We start from the raw sequence: 20,109 nt of genomic DNA on the forward strand, positions 1-20,109 counted from the left end.
CGGCGGTCACTTCATGGTCGACCACTTTTAAGATTAAATTTTATTTCGTGGAGTTATAATGGAGTATAACATAGACTATAAATTATAAAGGAATTAATTGTTTGAAAGAATATATATTTAGTAATATCTTAACTAAATAAGTCAAAAACCATAAAATCTGTAATAATAATAATAATACATATACATATTTTTATTTATATAAATTTATTATGTTTCATTAAAAACTTGATTATCTTTAGTTACAAAAGTGATTTTTAAGCTTATTTTTCAAAGAATATAAGGACTAAAGTTGTTAATAGTAAAACTTATGGAAAAAACTAAAAATGGTTGTTATATATATATATATATATATATATAGGTTTTAGGTAAAATAAAACAAATATTAAAGTAAAACAAATAAAACAATAAGTTTTTCTTCAGTGATAATCACTGTGCATCATGAAAATTATCGTATATCAATTGTTCCGTGAATCTTCGTGCATCAATTTAACCATGATCTAATGGTCAATATATTGTCTTATTTGTTTTACTTTAATATTTGTTATACATTATCCAACCCCTATATATATATATATATATATCCCATTTTACGGTTGTCACAAAAGAAAAGTTGTTGTATCTTTTTCATATACCAACAAAACACAAAACTGAGATCTACCCTCTTTATCATCTTTAAACACAACAACATAAACAACAACAATAACACTCTCTATCGGTCTCTCTTTTGATCTTTTCTTTTATATTATCTTCTCTTTACCATTGATATTAAATATTAAGGTATAGCCTCTGCCGGAGGTGTAATTGCCAGATGTGGAGTGACCGGAGATGGAATGGACAGTCGCTTGTCACTGACTTTTGTTGAATAAATCTAAATGAAAAATAATGAAACCTACAAAATCTCGTAACACGTTCCTTTTCTTTTAAGAAAGTCAAACTTTTTGTTTGACCATTAAGACCGTTAATGCCCGTTATTTGATTGTTATGGCCGTTTTTTGACCGTTAAAGACCGAAACGTTAAATCTACCCTACAACCCCTTAACGTAACGGTGGACCTCCGTTAGCTGTTATTTACAACACTATTAGTTTTTCTCCGTTAAAGTTGCCAACATGTTTTATGTTCACTTTTCGTCCTTTCCTTTTTTTACCTTTTTTTTTTATTTTTGAAAATGTCAAAGCTTCCCAGCGATGTATACATGATTAGGCAACAAATCTTAAAAGAAACTATTAAATGAGTATAATCGGTATCAAATAATACAAAGAAAGCACAGATCTCTACGAATACATGACGATTTATTGAACAAGACAATTGCATCAAAAGTACAATTAACAAGATGTATAAATAAAATCAAACACATAATATGTCATCTCTACAAATATAATAAAATATATTTGGAGTTTTCTGTAAGTGACGCGTGACACTATATTTAAACGATTAAAATTAATATTATATTTATTATGATCATGTCTAATTAAACATACATACGTAAATTATTATTCTAACATTTTCGATTATTGAACTTTACAAATCATCAAAACAACCGACAAGTTATACTATAATGCTTTTGTTAAGTATATTGTGTTATCTAAATTTCAACAAATACATTTTGATAAGTATAAATATAAAAAAGATTGTAATATTCAATAAATATATTTTGATAAGTATAACATTTTGTTAAGTTTTGAAATTATCAAAATGAAAAAAAGTTATAAAAAAAGGGGAAGGACGAATAGTGAAAACAAAAAACTAATAAATGTTGGCAACCTTAACGAAGAAAAACTAACATCGTTATCGCGGGGACGAAAAATGAAAAAAGTGCCAAGTTTAAGGGTTTTTTTTTTCACTTTAAGAACGAAAAATGCAAAACGTGTCAAGTTTAAAGACGAAAAATGTAATTTTCTCTTTTAAATAAAATAAATTATTAAATAAATGTAAATAAAAAACCTTATAAGTTCAAATTGAAATATATTATAAAAAACACACTCGTAAATTAATATTCACCAAAAAAAAGCATGTACGAGTAATATAAATATCATATATGGTATCTTAGTTTTCCCTGTAACAAATTGGACCTTTATTGTAACACCCCAATAAGGCAGAATAATGGGATATCACAAGAAAAGCACAGCACGACATGTAAATTAAGTAGAGACAAATCTAGATGCATTAAAGGATTGAGAATCCATACAATTTAATCAATTACAAATCCGAGACGATACAAAAATGCATAAGGAGCACGACCATCAAACGTTTACAAAAGAGAGTACAAAAGATGGCATATGATCATAAGCATAACCCATAAGCGGGAACAATGAATCACGGATCCACAGTAAAGTCCAAGTCCAATCCTAGCATGCAAATAATGAATCATCATCCTATACGTCTTCCATTAACCTGTTCACCTGAAAAGTGTACTAAAATGTGTCAACATAAAGTTGGTGAGTTTGTAGGTTTGAGTAATAAGAGTAAGTGTTGGGATAACAACCGTTAAAAATTCACGTGGAATTTAATACCTAGTCACATTCGTACCAATCAACACAATCAACGTTTACGTTTAGTGATAGTTAAACAAGGCACGACTTACATAATACATAATGCGCGATAACCGACACGGTGATACTTAAACAAGGCACGACTTACATAATACATAATGCGTGACAACCAGCACGACTTACATGATGATCAATGCGCGATAACAGGCACGACTTACATGATAAACATTGCGCGATAATATGTTACGACTTACATATATTTCAAATGCGTCATTTCACATATCATGGCATAACAATCATTACAACCGATAGCCGTTAAGTAAAGAGTGCACTTTTCACCCCGGAATATAAGAGAAAATGGGGCTACAGAACTCACCTTTGCCTTACGCGTTTGTAGGATGTGACTAAGCGGGTAAGCGGGGAGCACGACGACCACAAACCTATTATAACAATATTAAATCATCACATTATGGTCTACGTTACAATATAAGTCACCCTAGGCCTTTGCAAGACACCCCAAGGTCGGACGTTGAATTCACGGTTGGAGAAACGAGGGACTAGGGAAAAATGGTGATAGATTCTCGTAAAAAGAAGGGTACTACGAGAAACTAGACTCTCATACAATTCTAACGATAGGTCATACACCTATAACGGACTTACGCATCAAAAGTTATGAACGTTTGAAGTTGACAAAAGAAGACATGCGGGCAGCAGGTTCTCACTGCGCCGCAGTCAGGACCAAGTAGTCCCACTGTGCCGCAGTGAGACTCGAAGCAGTAGGTCCGAAATATACCACTGCGCCGCAGTGGGTTCTGGTCTTCCCACTGCGCCGTAGTGGCCAGATACTAAAGCTAAACAACAGCAGTTCAGCAACAAGAATGAACCAAAAACCCAATTTTGACATCCAAATCGACTAGTGGTGCTTTGATGTGCAAAATCGAGCTTTAAATTTATAAAACTAGAACTACCTAAAAACTCACGGGCAGTGGACCCGATCGTTTGTAATATAGTTAAGAGATAAGTCCGCGTTCGTTCTCAGGGATCGGAAATGACTAGTTGCTTTATAAAATGGTTTAGAAAACAGGTGTTGCTTCGAAAATCCTCTTTGACAATTAAAGTAAAATTGATTTGCAAAGAAATTGCATAAAATTGAAAAGAACTTCAAACAATATAAATAAAAGTCATCCACCTTGACTTCACTCGACTTCAAATGTGATTGCATTTGATTAAGACCAAATTCTTTAGAATTTAAAGATAATCGTGACAACATTAAGATGCTCACGTGGTACCACCAACCGTGAACAAATTACCGAATCACCTAATTGCCAGTTTAATTACCCAAGCTGGTACCACCAAAGCAAAGACAACTTTTTCCAACAATTAGTTTATTTAACTATCGAATTATCAATTGAAACTATGTGACAACAACGTGGTACCACCAACCGCTATGAATCACGTTAACAAAATTAATCTTTTCTTAAAATGACATTCACTATCATACCATGAACTAGTGATAATTACTCATAAACAATTAACCGTTTTAAAATCACATATACATTCAACTGGTACCACCAACGAAGAAATATATGCAACCAATATCATATTTAATTATTGTAAAGAATTAAAATTATCAAGATCACAGAACAACGATAATTGAATAAACCCTTTTGAATTAAAAATATTGCAATCACATCATTCTATCTCATTTCATCAGGGTGGATGATAAACAATTTAGCTACTCATAATTATGTAACAATAATAATCAAATAAAGAGAAGAACATATTGTACCAATCGTTTAAGTGAAAGAAATTGCAAGACAATAAAAGTAGATACGATCTAGATGGGTGCTCGTGAATCTTCAACGAATCTGCCTAAGAAAAACTTGCTTGGAGATTGAAGAACCCTTGTAGAACAGCTCATAGAAAGATTTTTGATAGATTAGAATTAGGGTTTTGGTTTTATTTTATACCCTCTTAACATCTGATGCAGAAACACTCCAGATCTTCAGAGTGGGCATCACATTCTCCACTGCGGCACAGTCCAAATCCTCGGAGTCTTTTCCTCATTAACTGACGGCGGCGCAGTCTTTCTATTGCACTCCCCACTGCGGCGCAGTGGGGTTGCTTCACAATTTAGCTGTAGATAATGGTTGCGGCGCAGTGGACAAGATACGTCCCACTACGGCGCAGTCCGAAAAATATGTGCAAACATGTTCTTTCGACTTAGAAATTTGCTGAACCTTGCCATCTCTTTCACTTGAAACAACTCTCGATTATCAAAAATCACTTCTTGACCTAAGATCACCCGAAATTGTGCCAAATGAACGCGTAACCTGTTTAAAGCCTGTAAACACTAACAAACACCATAAACGCGCCAAATGCATACGAAAACGACTTAAAATACATAAGAATTAGACCAATAATGATGTGGGCGATGGGTATAAATTGGTCACATCATGCTTCAAGATTCGTTTTTAGGCTTAAACAAAATCATTAAGTATAACTAAACATATTTCATCAATCAAATCTAATCCTTTAACACAATTACATGTCCAAATCGTTCTTGACCCAAACTAACCCTAATGAAACCCTTATTTGACCCATTTTAAGTTTTAGCCTGATCTTGACCAAGGGTTTCTTAGATATGACTGGTAATGACGTTATAAACATAAAAGAGAAGATTTAAGACGAGTTTATCTTACCACAAGAGTCGAAATCCTCCAAGTTTCGGGTTTAGGGTAAAAACCTTGGATGAACACCTTTCAAACCTTGATTTCTTAGAGCTTGATGATTATTATTATTGTAGTAACTAAATTTGGGTAACTTATTATTAATATACAAAGCTTGGAAGAATTTAAGAAGAATTTATGATGGATTGTGGTGGTGGTTGAAGAGGAGAAGAGAAGAGTAATGAGGGAGAGAGGGAGCATAAGGAAAAGGTAAGGGAGAAATGATTGTGATGAGGGGGGAGGGGGAAGGGGCCGACCTAGGGAGTCCATTTTTGGGCTCCCGCTCCGCTAAATTCGACATATAGCTATACGATAACCATTTAAACGCTAAAACGACACCGATAACACAATTAGACTTCACGTTCAGTTACTATACGACAAAACGCTTGATAATCCATATAAGCTAACAAATTCATTCATCTTTCAATTTCATTAAATTACAAGTCAACTAAGTCAAAAATCACGAATGTTACATTTATGCAGTTGATGAATTGTATATGAAAGTTTATTTTAATATATATGTTAACAATTTATTTTATATATAATTGATATGCCAAGTAACGTACTTTATAATTTTTATGATGTGAATATAAATTATTATGTTGATTAGATTATCATCTAACTACTAAAATAAGGAAAATGATGAATCAACCTAATTGGTGTGCCTAAAGATATGCCTAAAACCTTAGGAATTTGACATGTGGAATGCAATAATTCTCTTTCCTAATCTTGTCCCCTGATTTTTTCACATGTCATCATCTTAAAATTAGACACAACTTTAGGCATACCAATTAGGTTGATTTATCATTATCCCTAAAATAAATATAAACTTTATACTTTTTTTGAGGATATGTTTTTTATAATTTAATTTTTAATAATCATAGAAAGATAAAAAAAAAATAATTAATTATATTTAAAATAAGAATTTAGCAAGATTTATTCTTTTATGAAATTCGGAGTGTTAATACTATTAATTATTGATAAAAACACAAAAAACTAAAATTAGAGGTTGATAATTGAAAATAAAAAAATAAATAAATATAAGATACGATATAAGCATTAAAAATAATTAAATAACATAATACCTTGTTAGATTTTGATCATGGAATAAGTACTCTCTAGTACTATAACTAAATATAACCAAATAACCAGATGCGATTTTGTTTATTGTATGGTACGTAGTAACGTGTTAAAATTTCCAAAGTTAACTGCTGAATCGGTGGGTAGCAGGTTACAAAATTTGAATTTTTAATAGTTTGACCACTAATATGAGAGGTTTATTTAGCATATTCAACACATATGTGATATATCTTTGTATATATACATACAACTATATGTCTACAATTAGCCATCTATCTATCTATATATATATATATATATATCTCAATCTATAACTCTTTACAAATACATATTTGCTCGTCTAGCTTGCACTACTCTTTTTTCTTCTCTATATACATATGTACATACAAGCAATTTAATAATTTAGAAGGGTTGATTAAAAAAAAGTTTTTTGGTGTATGGTAATGGTGGCGGTTACAATTTTCCGGCATCACTATCACCACCCTGATAACCACCACCATCACCACCCCCATCATTTCTAGTAACAAACTCTAGTCTAACCCAACTTGTCTCATAAATGTCAAATGGACTAATGATTGCTAATCCAACCTAGGTCTCCTTTATGTTATTCTGGGGAAAAATCACTTCACTGGAAGCGTTCCAACACAATTATGCAAGTTGGTTAGTGTAAAAATACTGGATTTATCGAATAATAACTTCTCTGGAGTTCTTCCCAAGTGCTTAGGGAGCTTAATTCAATTACGGGTGATGGATCTTGCATATAACACTATAACAGGTGATGTTCCAAATTCATTGGGTTTTCTATCATATCTCCAATCATTGCATTTGGGCAACAACAAATTTGAAGGCAATCTCCCGGTGGCTTTACAGAACTTGACAAGCTTAGTCATCGTTGATTTAGGGAACAATTTGTTAACTGGTAACATCCCTATTTGGATTGGAAAAAAGTTATCAAAGCTTAAAATCTTAAATCTTCAATCAAATAAGTTCAAAGGTAAGATTCCACTGGAACTCTGTCAAAACAATGCTCTTCAAGTTTTAAACTTGGCAAACAATAACATAACTGGTTTCATACCTCATTGCTTTTGTAATTTCACTGGTATGATCATGACCAGTGATAACTTTGTAAACTATGGCACAAGCATAATCATGACTAGTGATAAAGTAGCATACAATAGCACTAGATATGAAGAAAATATTTTGACTTACATGAAGGGAATTCCAATGAAGTACACCAAGACCGTTAGGTTTTTTATATCCTTGGATCTCTCAAGCAACAAATTTATTGGTGAAATTCCTAATGTTTTGATGAACCTTGTGGCGTTGAAGAATTTGAATCTTTCTAGAAACTTACTAAGCGGACATATTCCACTAAGGATTGGAAATCTAAAGCAAATGGAATCTCTAGATTTGTCGACAAATAGGCTCTCTGGTCAAATTCCTCCAAGTTTAGCTAGCTTAAACTTTATAAGCTACCTAAACCTATCCTTCAATAACTTAACTGGCCGAGTACCAGTTGGAAATCAACTTCAAACTTTAGGTGATCCATCTACTATATATGAAGGGAACGTGGAGCTATGTGGGCCCTCACTATCAAGAAGTTGCGAAGAAAAGAATTTATCGTATGCTCATGCCGTCAAGGATGAAGGTAAAGATGGGTCAAAAGGTTGCTCGTGGTTTTATGCTGGTACGGTCTCGGGTTTTGTTACGGGCTTCATGGGACTTGTTGGTAGCTTGCACTTCATTAGGATTTGGAGGGTAACTTACTTTGAGATGATAGAGAATGTTTACGTTTTTCTAATGATTTCAATTATACAAACTCTTGCCAAACTAAGGAGGAAGATTTTCTAATGAGGTATTTAGATTCACAAACATTACTCTTATAATTTTGTCTAAATATATGTTTCGTGCTTAGGTTAGTTGTCTTTACCTAAATGTATACCAGGACCCGTGAACCAACCCAAAAGTATGTATGGACCAAGTGATCTGACCAGCCAAGCTAGAGACTCTAAGAACCTAATGGCGCAACTTCTTTTATAATCCTTAGCGGGCTGCCTGAATAAATTGGGCTTGCATATGTTCGACGCCTAAATGTCTTGGAAATAACTGAAGTCGAAGCAGGTGCAGAAGCGGGATAATAGCAGAAGTTGAAGCAGAAGACGAAGTGTGCGTGTGGATCACCAACCAATTACGTCTAAGTAGAAGCAGAAGCTTAAAGACATGTATGGTGCAGCTGACGGTAGGGCTCCTGGTAGGAATAACGGGGCTGAAGAGGTCATTTGACTAGGTGGTTCGTCGAAACATATGTATATGCCATGAATGGATGTATGGCATATGGTAAAAGGGAAGTTGGCATGTATAATTTACTACAACAATGATATATGTTGCTCTCTTTGAGGTTAAGTTATTGTTCACTGTGTACTGTATCACTGATTAGCTTATCAAATTTTTTACTTTTGCATCTTTTTGAGCTTTCTTTTGGGGTTCAGATTTGTCGTATCAAGAGCTGATAATATTGATGGTGTGTTTATCATTTGACATGTTGAAATGTAGTTTCTTTTGACATGCCTGACTGCCTGTATATCAGTGTTATCTGCCGTTGTGAAAGTCAGCCAAGGGAAGGGACTTGCATGTGGTAAAAGTAAAATCTATCGAGGCCGATGTACTCATTTTCCACTCTTTTAAATTTTACAGCCTTTTTTTGTTTTATTCTTTTTGCCCCCTGTTTATACATATTTTATAAAAATAGGCCCCTCACTCTATAAATGTCTGGATTGACCTGTAAATAACTTCATTAACTTGATGCATAGTGAAACCGAACCACGTATACTCTTAAATTAAAAGAAGGAATAACATAAAACAATTCAAATGACATATGATTGAGCTTTAAAAAATCATTATATAAATGAAATATTGCACATTTTAGTTTTAATTAGATGTAATTGAGCTTGAATTATATTTAACAATATCTAATAATATGTGGTGGGTTTTAGATGGGAAAATTCAATTTAAGTAAATTAATTTATAAATTGTAAAATATTTTTAGACTTTACTAGATTTTAGACCCGTGTTCAACACTGGACACGAGACTTACGACATTATTAAAAATAGATGCTAATACATGTAACTCATAAAAACTTATAAGTTCAAAGTTGAAGATATATGTAGATTTTATGTGTTTAATTCAAATGTCAAGAATGTTAAGCTAATAGAAAGAAAACTAATGTAAACAAATAATATTGGAAGCATATACCCTCATTCGGCAATTGAAAAACTTTTTTATAAACGAAATTTATTGTAATGTCTTTTCTCTTCTCATCTTTGTCACATATTAACACCTTAGAGCCCCTTCTCGACTTAACTCGAGATACTGCGATGTATAATTATTCTTGTGTGAAAGCTGAACTTTGTAGATAGAAACCAATTTTAATAACATTGTAAAATAATTATTTTAGTTATTTGTTTCTTATTAATTAAATAAAATTATGTAAAAAACTAAATGGTGACATCATCGAGAGTCAATTTGATGAAATCGAGCGATATTATTGTATATATTCTAGTTATTATTTTATTGGATAATATTAGATATTATGCTATCAGATATATATTAAATATTATTATTTATTTATTATATCGAAATTATTGGGTAAAAAGTGTAAATTTGTGATGGAAAACAAAAAAGTGTAAACTAAAGTTAAAATTGAAAACAAAAGTCAACATTAACAAATCGAGAGCTATGATTGGTCGATAAGTTATTAGAGCAACTGTGCTTTAGTATAATAAAAGATATGTAATAAACTTTTAAATTAATTCCAATAAATTACATGTTTATGTCACGTGTTAACCATATGAATAAAATAAAACTTTATAGGGTAAAAACTAAAAAGTTAGTAGTATTTATTAATTGGGAAAAGTTAAATTAAGGACTCCTTATTTTAGGGACTGTTAGGAACTTCTTCTATCTCCTTCTCCGGCCACCACCACCATCATCTCTGACCACCACCACCACCATCATGATCATCTCCAACCACCACCATGATCCTCCGGCGACGGCGACCATCTCCGGTGAGACTTACACATGTGTAAGTAACTTGCACATGTTTTAAGTACAATTTTTTTTAGTTAGATCACCCATCAGCAGTCACCCCTTATGATCTATCACCCTCTATGACCTATCACACTATGACCTATCACCCTCAATGACCTATCACCCCACCAGCTTTGGTTTATAAAAATCCTTAAGGGAACCCACTCTGAATAATAATTTTTATTCAACTGTGTAAGTTGTACTTACACATGTGTAAGTCTCGCCGGAGATGTCGCAAGATATGAATATGGCCGGAGATGTCGCTGGAGATGATCAGTGGTGATTAGATTTGATGAAAATGGATGGTCTAGATCGAGTCCCTAACAGTCCCTAAAATAAGGAGTCCCTAATCTAACCCACCCCTGTATTAATATACATATATATTTTTTAGGAAAATGATTCGTACTGCATGACTTCACCAATTCTAGGTACTTCCATGTTAAAAAAAAGTTACAAATTAACCCTTTGAATTTGATAAACATACATAACCCCTTTGAATTTTACTTAATCTCCCCCTGAAAAACACATATTTTACCTAAGATAGGCACTGCATGTTTTACATAAGCTTTCCCCATATATTTTTTTTAACATTCATATTAACAAATTACGTTTGTTACGTATATGGCTATTTTATATGGTTACAATGACATCGTGTAACAAAAGATATGTTGTCTTTTTTAACACCTTAAATACGAAAGTCGACGTGTTTTTTTTTTGTTAAACAATACTTTAATCTACTCATACTCTTAAATTATGGTATGTCTAGAAATCAGACTTTCAAAAAACCCCATATTAATCCACCCTTACAAAGTGGTACTAGACCTTACCAATGGGTCACACTTTATCATTTAGATAATTACTTTATTTAATAAGCAATTTAATTTATATAAATTATATTTTGAAGAATGCATTTACTTGCAAGTTTGGAAAACGTAGTAGAGTGACGCTAGAGAAATATCAAACGGGGTAAGTCGATGGGTATCTAATTGTGATATTGGGGTTAGGGTTCCCCATTACCCTAAATAAAAATCTAACATATTTTTTTCAATTAGAATCTTCCTTAAAAGCAATAAAAGCAACTACATACACATGGAAGACCCTTATCTTGTCAAACCCGCCAATTACCTGTTCTTTGGTCTATTTCTCTATTATAACATCGCATTGTTTTTCCTTATACTCCACTTCAGCTCAATTGTCGGAGCTTCTACAAACTTCATTTTCACCGAGTTCTACATATAAAATAGAAAAGTTGAAGAAACGATAGTAATCTAGCTAATACATAAGTAATTTTCACAAACTTCATCTATATTCTTTCTAAATCGCTACATAATCGCACCGCACCAATCCAAGAGTTAAAAACCTCAGAAATATTATTGGTAATATAATCACACTTGGATGTTGTGCAAAACTTGCTTAGTACATTAGCAATTATCTTTAACAATCTCTCAAAGAATATCATTTTCTCCAGTATATGGTTCTGAGTCTTCCCTTCAGAGCTGAACATTTGAATATTAACCTACACATTTTCTTATTCCCCATTTGACCTTTATTGTGTGATAAAAATTGCATCAGTTTACTTGCTAATTAGATTTATAAAAACCGGCGGGGAAGAAAATGGGTCAGAACAGGTAATTTTTTGGAATGACAAATTGATCTTTTAAATATTCTTTAAATTGATTAGAATTAGACGATCACCTTTTAGTTAATTAAGTATGTAAACGTACTATAATTCACAATGCCTAATGTTGTTTTTTTTTCACCTGTGCTTTACCTATTCTTTGCTTAGTTACTTTTGGCTCGAAACATACATGATAACATTAAAGGCATATTTCTATTACCCAAAGAAGATCATTTTGGTCCCTTATCTATTCTTCTCATTCTATTCCTACTGGATTCGCCAAGTCTTTAAAAGTAAAAGCCATGTACCTGAACGCCGCAGCATTCTGGAAAAAGTAATGCACGATATCGACTTCATTGCAGTTATCCATGAAGTACATTCTGTATATTCAGGTCTCATATTCTCGGGTAACACTATGCAACTGACATACTTATTTGGGTAAGGTCTAGGTATGATCGTCTTTCCATGTTATAAACTTGACCTATTCTTAAAAATGGCAGCACGAACAGATATACTCATTCTATAGTTGAAGAAATAATGCAGTTCCTATCTGTTGATTCGCTAAGGTTAGTTTGAATTCATCAAAATTGAACCTTGTATGTACTCAAATATCATCTTGTCGATCTTTGTATATGCTAGCTTGTGTTCTGCTTGTAATGCATGTGGAGGCGAATAGTAATTTCCTCTGTATTATTTATCACAACTGAAAATCTTCCATGGACAGACTCGAAATCCCAAGAGACTAACCCAATCGAAATGGACAGGATTCAAGCCTCAAAATATATGGCCTATTAGAGTATGTATTATCATATTATGTACTAGCATGTACTCAGCCTAATCAGGCTGTTGGCCCCTAGAGTTTTAATGATATGATCCTTGTCCTATTTAAATGCTTCATTGTGACAAATAATATTAATCGAAATACAACAATGTCACCACCTAGATAAATAAACCTGATGGCTTTAATACATGCTCGCTACATAATATATGACCATTAAGTAAATAATCATTAGCAAAATCTTAGAGTTGATGAAACTGTAACTCTTGTAAAACCAATCATCAAGTAAAAGCAGACGTTAGAACTGCAACTCAATTAAATCTGCCGTGCTCACTATAAAATCTAAGGACAGACGCAAGGACATTCTGAAAGAAAAGATAGAACTGGCAGAAAACCACATGAAGTTCTAAGACACGTCTTGCTTGGATAGGAAAGTTTACATGTTTAACACTTCAACAAGCAACGGTTTACTAACGCTAACATGTTATTATGACCCAAACAAGATAATATGTATATGGCCATCGGCTCTTAAAAGACTTTCAATGATTCATGGCTCCAAGTCTGCCATTAAAATCTTGATCACGACAAACATGTATTTGTGACCCAATCAACTTGAATGATTCAAGATTCCACGTCTACTGTTAAAATCTTGATCATGACAATTGTGTCACATGAATATAAACAAGTTTTGCAAAGCACTGCATTCAAAAAGATTAATAGGACAAACAACACGCTTTTTCTGTATGTGGCTACTATTACTTGAAAGACTTTATGTGGTCCTTGACTCCAAGTCTACTATTAAATGTCTTGTGGAATCAAGTCGATATCAACCTAAGTATAAGTTCATAAAAGAATTTAAGGCATGGTGTGTTATATATGTGCCCCATTCCCCCTGCTTCTAAATTATACAACGTGTTCTCTTATCTTAATTACCCCAAAATGGAAACCACTTTTCTTGTCATTTTTACATTATTATACCTGTTCTTTCAAACATCATGCGCAATTAGCAGCAACACCACGATCATGGCTTCCTTGAATGTTACATGTAACCAAAGGGAGCGGCAATCACTGCTTGTTTTCAGACAAGGCCTCACGGACAAATCAAATCGTCTGTCAACATGGATCGGAGTAGAATGTTGTGAGTGGCAGGGAGTTGGGTGTGACATGAGAAATGGTAATGTTGTTAAACTTGATCTTCGATCTCCATTGTCTTTTAACGACGACGATACTTTAAACACAAGCAACTGGCTTAGAAGTATGGTAAGTCCTTCCTTACTCAACTTGAAGCATTTGAGTTACTTGGACCTGAGCATGAACAATTTCTCGGGACAAAATATTCCTGAATTCTTTGGGTCATTCAAGTATTTGGAATACCTTAACCTCTCTAACTCAGGTTTTAGTGGTGTAGTCCCTCCTCATCTAGGAAATCTCTCAAGGTTACAATATCTTGATCTTAATCTTGTAGATAGGTACAACATGTTTTCTCTCCCTTATGACGTTCCTTTGATGGTCAAGGATGATCTGCGGTGGGTGTCTTTGTTGTCGTCGTTAAAGCACTTGGATTTGTCAGGGATAACAATCGGTAACCATATTGACTGGTTCAATCCTATTAACATGTTACCTTCTTTGTTTACACTGAACTTGGCAAGGTGTGATATCAATATCCCCTCCATAAAATTCATCAATTTCACTTCTCTTAATTCACTCGATCTCTATGGAAACAACATAACTTCGATGATTCCTGTTTGGTTATCAAACCTTACGGGCCTCATGCATCTAACACTTAAAGAAAACAACTTCCATGGCCGAATACCTGTATCTATTGGAACCTTGAGCTCTCTCTCTTCTATCGACCTTTCATTAAATCATTTGTCAGGTCCAATACCTCCCTCACTTGGTGGACTATCATCTCTAAGAGAGCTCTATCTTGAGGAAAATCAATTGAGTGGGAGCATACCCGAAAGCATTGGACAACTAACGAGGCTACAAGTGCTTTGGCTTACAGGTAATCAATTGAATGAGAGCATACCCGAAAGCATTGGACTACTCACGAGGCTTGAAAGACTCTCTCTTGCAGATAATCAATTGAGTGGGAGCATACCTGAAAGCATTGGACTACTCACGAGGCTACAAGTGCTTGGTCTTTCTTTTAATCAATTAAGTGGAAGCATTCCCACTAGTCTTGGTCAGCTTTCAACCCTCCGAAACCTTATTCTGAGGGGTAATCAATTGAGTGGGGTTGTTTCTGAAATTTACTTCACCAAACTCAACAATCTAAATGGGTTGTCCTTGTCTGATAATCCATTCACATTGAATGTCAGCCCTCATTGGATTCCTCCCTTCCAATTAAAGTATTTTAGTGCAAGCTCCTGCAACATCGGGCCCCAATTTCCGAGTTTGATTCAGACATCAACACATCTTGAATGGTTAATTCTTTCAAATTCGAGTATTAGAGATAGCATACCAGAATGGTTTGAAAACATCTCCTCTCATCTTCAGATATTGGATTTGTCCCACAATCAGATCGGTGGAAAACTGCCACGAATAAGGAACAGATCACCAAACCCATATTCAGGTATACAATTACAAGATGATAACTTTTTATTTTTGCTACATGTCTTGCTCAGTTTGTTGTCTATCTCTAGATCTGAGAACTTAGACCGGTCCTTCTCTTTCAGCTTAGCCGTCGAGACAATTTTTCAAGGATAAAACCCTAGGTCGGAAGTCCTTAAGGAATTAGCCTCTTTACTTTTAAGTAGGGATAAAGATATCTAAGTCACACCACTCTTATACCTCGGCTCTTACCAGGATTGAATATCGTTATTGTTGTACTTATTTAGGGGTGTTTGGGTTAGAACTTATAAGAAATTTTTATAAGATAATGGGTTCATATGGATTTTTATGTCTAGACAAACATAATTAAAAGTATTCTTATTTTTTATTTTACAAAAACAAATAAAGGAAGAAAATAAGTAAAAGATTATGAAATTGAGTAAATCAATAAACATAATTAACATATTTAAGTTTTGGTTTTAGTAGTAACATTTATGTGTTTTTTAAATTACTTTTTACAAGTACGATTAAAAATATTTTTATTTATCATCTTATTTTAATTTTAATATATACTAAAAGAAAGTTGAGTTTGTTGTTGTTGTATATATTTTTTAATCTTAAGTCTAAGGCAAGAGGTCCTTTCGAAAGCAGTCTCTCCGTCTTTGGGTAGTGATAAGACTGTGTACATCATACCTCCCCCATACCCCACTTATGCAAAGATTGGGTACCGTTGTTGTATACTAAAAGAAAGTTATACTAACCAGATAATAATTTTAATTTGTTTAAAACTAGATTAATCTCCGTATGTTGAACAATTAAAAAAAAATTCATAAAGTAAAATATTTAAATTCATGAATAGGATCATCAAAGTTTTTAATATAAGGATATAGTTATCATGCAAATTAACGAAAAGTTTATAATTAAAATCATTATTAAGTAATAACTAAGTTACAAAAAAATCTAAGGATATATATATATATATATATTAGTACTAATACCCGTGTGTGCTGCATGGTTGACTCATAACTATTTTACATTTCATTTTATTTACAATGAACTTTATATTTATTAAATACTGTGATATGTGTCAATTAAATAATGTATCAATCTTGTTTTAGTATATTGACAGATTATTATTTTTTATCATAAGAAAATAATTAAAGTTGAACAAAATTACATTGTTGAAACTAAAATTGAATTAAAAAAAGGTAAACTATATTTTATATACATTAAATAAAAATTATGCATCTTTATATATTATTTTATCTTATTATTTGAAATAATATACCTTGTTCATGATTTATAAGTTATTTTTTTATTTTAATGATTGCAATAACAACGCATAAAAAACTTTATTTGCTATATACAATATAATGGTTTGATATAATATATGTCATGCAATAAGATATTTGTTAATGCTAATATGATATGTCTCAAAAATCATAAAGAATTTTCATATTTACAATGGGTAAATGATGGGTACAACATCTATACCCAATATTATGTAATCTATACACAAAATTTTAGATGATGTTACAAAGTAAACCTTTGTGTTTTATAAGTACACAAAACTGCCTCCTGAATATCACCTATGTAGTACCCAAATGGCCAAACATTTGTACTGCCCAAGGTACATATGTTATCCCCATTTACTATACATGAGGGTTGGTGCCCGCGAGTTGCGGCGGTTAAACGGTGATGATAATACAAAACAGTGGAGGAGGAATCAATAAGCGTGCGTGTAAGAAGAAATAAGAGAAAGAACTGACTGTGTATTAGACCTTGGTAGGGTTTTGTCCGATTGTGTTTCGAGATATAAAGTTAGAGATAATGTGTGAATTAAGGGAAATATGAGGATATTGAAAAGATTACTGAATTTCTTAAAATAAGGAGTCCAATATGTTTTATAAGAGATTATAGATAACACTATTTTAATTCGATCTATAAAAATTAAAAGAATAAAAAAGCAAGTGTTGATAATAATCAAGTATCAATCATAATAACACATAGAAGAATTAAGTAAATATAAAATCGATTTTGGATAATAATCCTCCTAAACCATCTTCCTAAAAATCCTTTTAACAATGAGATCATGACACTTGTTATAATCAAAAGATAATATTAGGAAAGAGAATGAATGTATTACACTTGTCAAGTTTTAAGGTTTTAGGAGAGACTATTTATTAGGAGGATCCATCATTTTCTTATTTATAATAATGAATAGATAGAGTTTTATGAAATAAATTTGTAAATGATAAGGTAAATTACACGAATGATACCTAATGTATAGTAGAAATTACCGGTTCATACCTCACGTGTCGCACACATGGGGTGACTTAACGGGAAACTGATGATTGTCTGAGCTAAGTATCGTCCGAGTGCAACATCAAATAGTTGAGAGATGACTAGCGTAATTTTTAAACTTTAGTTATGAAACCAGTAATATCCAAGATAGTTCAGGTTTCATTGTGTAATTAACCCTAACTATCTATATACAAAATACTTGCATATATGTGATCAACTTGCATACATATGATCATAGAATCTACGTCTTTACATATTTGTATAACGGATGATAATCTTTGTCTCTATATAATTATAAAATCCAAAATTGCATCTAAGTAACTCAAAATACAATAAAAAGAACAATCACAAGTAAAGAAAAATCAATAATTGAGTTTGATTTAAAAAGTTTCTAAAGATTCCTGCAATTTATGGGGTTCATAAAATAATTTTTCACTATATATATATATATTAGAAATGTCGTAAACATGTTATGTATTTGACACGAGTTTAAATCTAGTACAAACTAATTATGTGGCCAATGAGTTAGTGGGTCATTGGTTCTTTGACCATGGGAAATCCACAAGGGTTCAAGTCTCATTTCTTACATTTGTACGGGTGGATTATTGGAGGGTTTTTCGAGAGTTTTGGGTTCTATCTCAGACATACGTGAAAGTTAGGAGTAAGAGTAGATTAATTTTCCGTTTAAAAGAAATAAAAGTAGATAACTATATGAAAAAAAAGTACAAAAGTACACTCCACAGCCGTTGGATCAAAGCTTTGGACGGATCAGATCAAGCCTTCTTCCTCCTTCTCCGGCCAGAAGCCTGCTTCTTCTCTGGCGAGACTGCCACCGTCAGCCACCACATCCTTCTCCGGCGAGACAACCACTACCAGTCACCATCATCTCCGACCACCCCAACTGCGGCGCTGGCGCCGGCAGTAAGGGCTTCGCCCGTACCGTAGCAAACCGTCACCATCTCTTGGATCGTCGCCCATCAAATCCATACGATTCCCATATGCGTCCCTTGACAACCAATTTAGAACGGATGAGGGCTACTGGCCCGTACCGTATCCACCCGAAAACGAACCTGATTCTCACCGGAAACTCACCAGAGATGTCGCCGGAGATGGTGGCAGTGATTGTTCGCCAGAGAAGAAGAAAGAAGGAGGAGGTGTGGCGGTCGTCGGAGAAGAAGGTGACCGAAGAAGAAGGAAGAAGGTTGTACTTTTGTATTTTTTTCCCCTTGTACTCAAATTAACCCACATATATATATATATATATATATATATATATATATATTAAAAATATAGAAACATCTTTTGTATTTGACTCGAGTTTAAATCTAATACAAACTAGTTATTAGATAATAGTTACAATTTATAATACTAACAAATATAATAAAAATAATAATAAATTAGATAATAAACTAAAATAATTCTTAACTAATAGATAAGGATTACAATATATGTAACTAGGAATTTCATGTCGCCCAATGGGCGGTGTAAGTTTTTTAAAACGTTTGCGTTTGTGGGTGAGGTTAAAAAAAACCACAAATTTATGGCAGACAAAAATTATTGAAACGTAATTTTAAAAAATTACAAAAGGAATAAAAACAAAATGAAAAAGAGAAACAAAAAAACAAAAAGAAATACGAAAACTAAATGAATAAGTTATATAAAAAAACCAAATGTTACTTATGAAAAATGTATAAAAACAAAATGTTTAAAAGAATACAAAAGAAATACAACGCAACAAAAATTTTTTAAAAAAAGAACCAAAAAAACATAGTAAATAACAAAATATATAGCATTTTAAAAAGTTATAAAAAAAATGTTAAATGTGATAAAAGTATAAAAAAACACAAATTATATAAAGTTAGGTGGTTAAAGTAATAAAAGAGAAACATGAGGGACTGAAAAGTAAAAAGCAAAAAGATGAGCGGCTAAAATGCAAATACTTTACTATTAAAAAAACAAAAAGAGACCAACCACTCTACAAAATTCACTTTTGTTGTTATAATTGCTAATTCTATTATTAATATTAAAACTGCATATAAAGAAAAAAAAATGTACTATTCACATCCTACTCCTTTATTATAGTAGGTAAAAACTAGCTTATTACCCGCGTAATACTCAAAATTCGTATATTGCTTTTACATTAAAAAACTTTTTATGCATATATGAAAACGATTGACATCTAAATAAATATTTTATAAACTTGGAACCACAATAACCATATCATGTTCTTTGTCATTGAAAAATGTTAACAAATAATGTTGTCAACCATAAAACTAAAACTATGCATGGAACACATATGTTCTAATAAGTGTGTAAAAAAGAATAAATTCCCAGAAACTCCTTAGTCTCGTAAACGAATTTTTCCTCTCAAGTTACTGACCCTGCAACGCTGCCGGACGGTGAGACCCCAGGTTCACCATTATGTTAGCTATGAGATATTAAATACTCTCTCTGTCCCACTTTAATTGTC

General features: G+C 32.7%; 1 protein-coding gene and 1 long non-coding RNA gene across 2 annotated transcripts; both read left to right on the top strand.

Moving 5' to 3' along the window:
• Positions 1-7,710: 7,710 nt before the first annotated feature.
• On the top strand, positions 7,711-8,760 carry LOC122585872. Its single transcript, XR_006321809.1, has 2 exons — positions 7,711-8,154; positions 8,245-8,760. It is a non-coding gene; the product is annotated as an uncharacterized LOC122585872 (long non-coding RNA).
• Positions 8,761-13,805: 5,045 nt separating this feature from the next.
• On the top strand, positions 13,806-15,491 carry LOC122590145 (receptor-like protein EIX1). Its single transcript, XM_043762486.1, has one exon. It carries the CDS (start codon positions 13,806-13,808, stop codon positions 15,489-15,491), a length of 1,686 nt encoding a protein of 561 aa, XP_043618421.1.
• Positions 15,492-20,109: the final 4,618 nt, after the last annotated feature.

Source organism: Erigeron canadensis, chromosome 1, assembly GCF_010389155.1.
Source record: "Erigeron canadensis isolate Cc75 chromosome 1, C_canadensis_v1, whole genome shotgun sequence".
NCBI lineage: Eukaryota > Viridiplantae > Streptophyta > Magnoliopsida > Asterales > Asteraceae > Erigeron > Erigeron canadensis.

Coding starts and splice junctions, on each gene's coding strand:
- LOC122590145 (XM_043762486.1), top strand. CDS start 13,806: ATGGCTTCCTTGAATGTTACATGTAACCAAAGGGAGCGGCAATCACTG.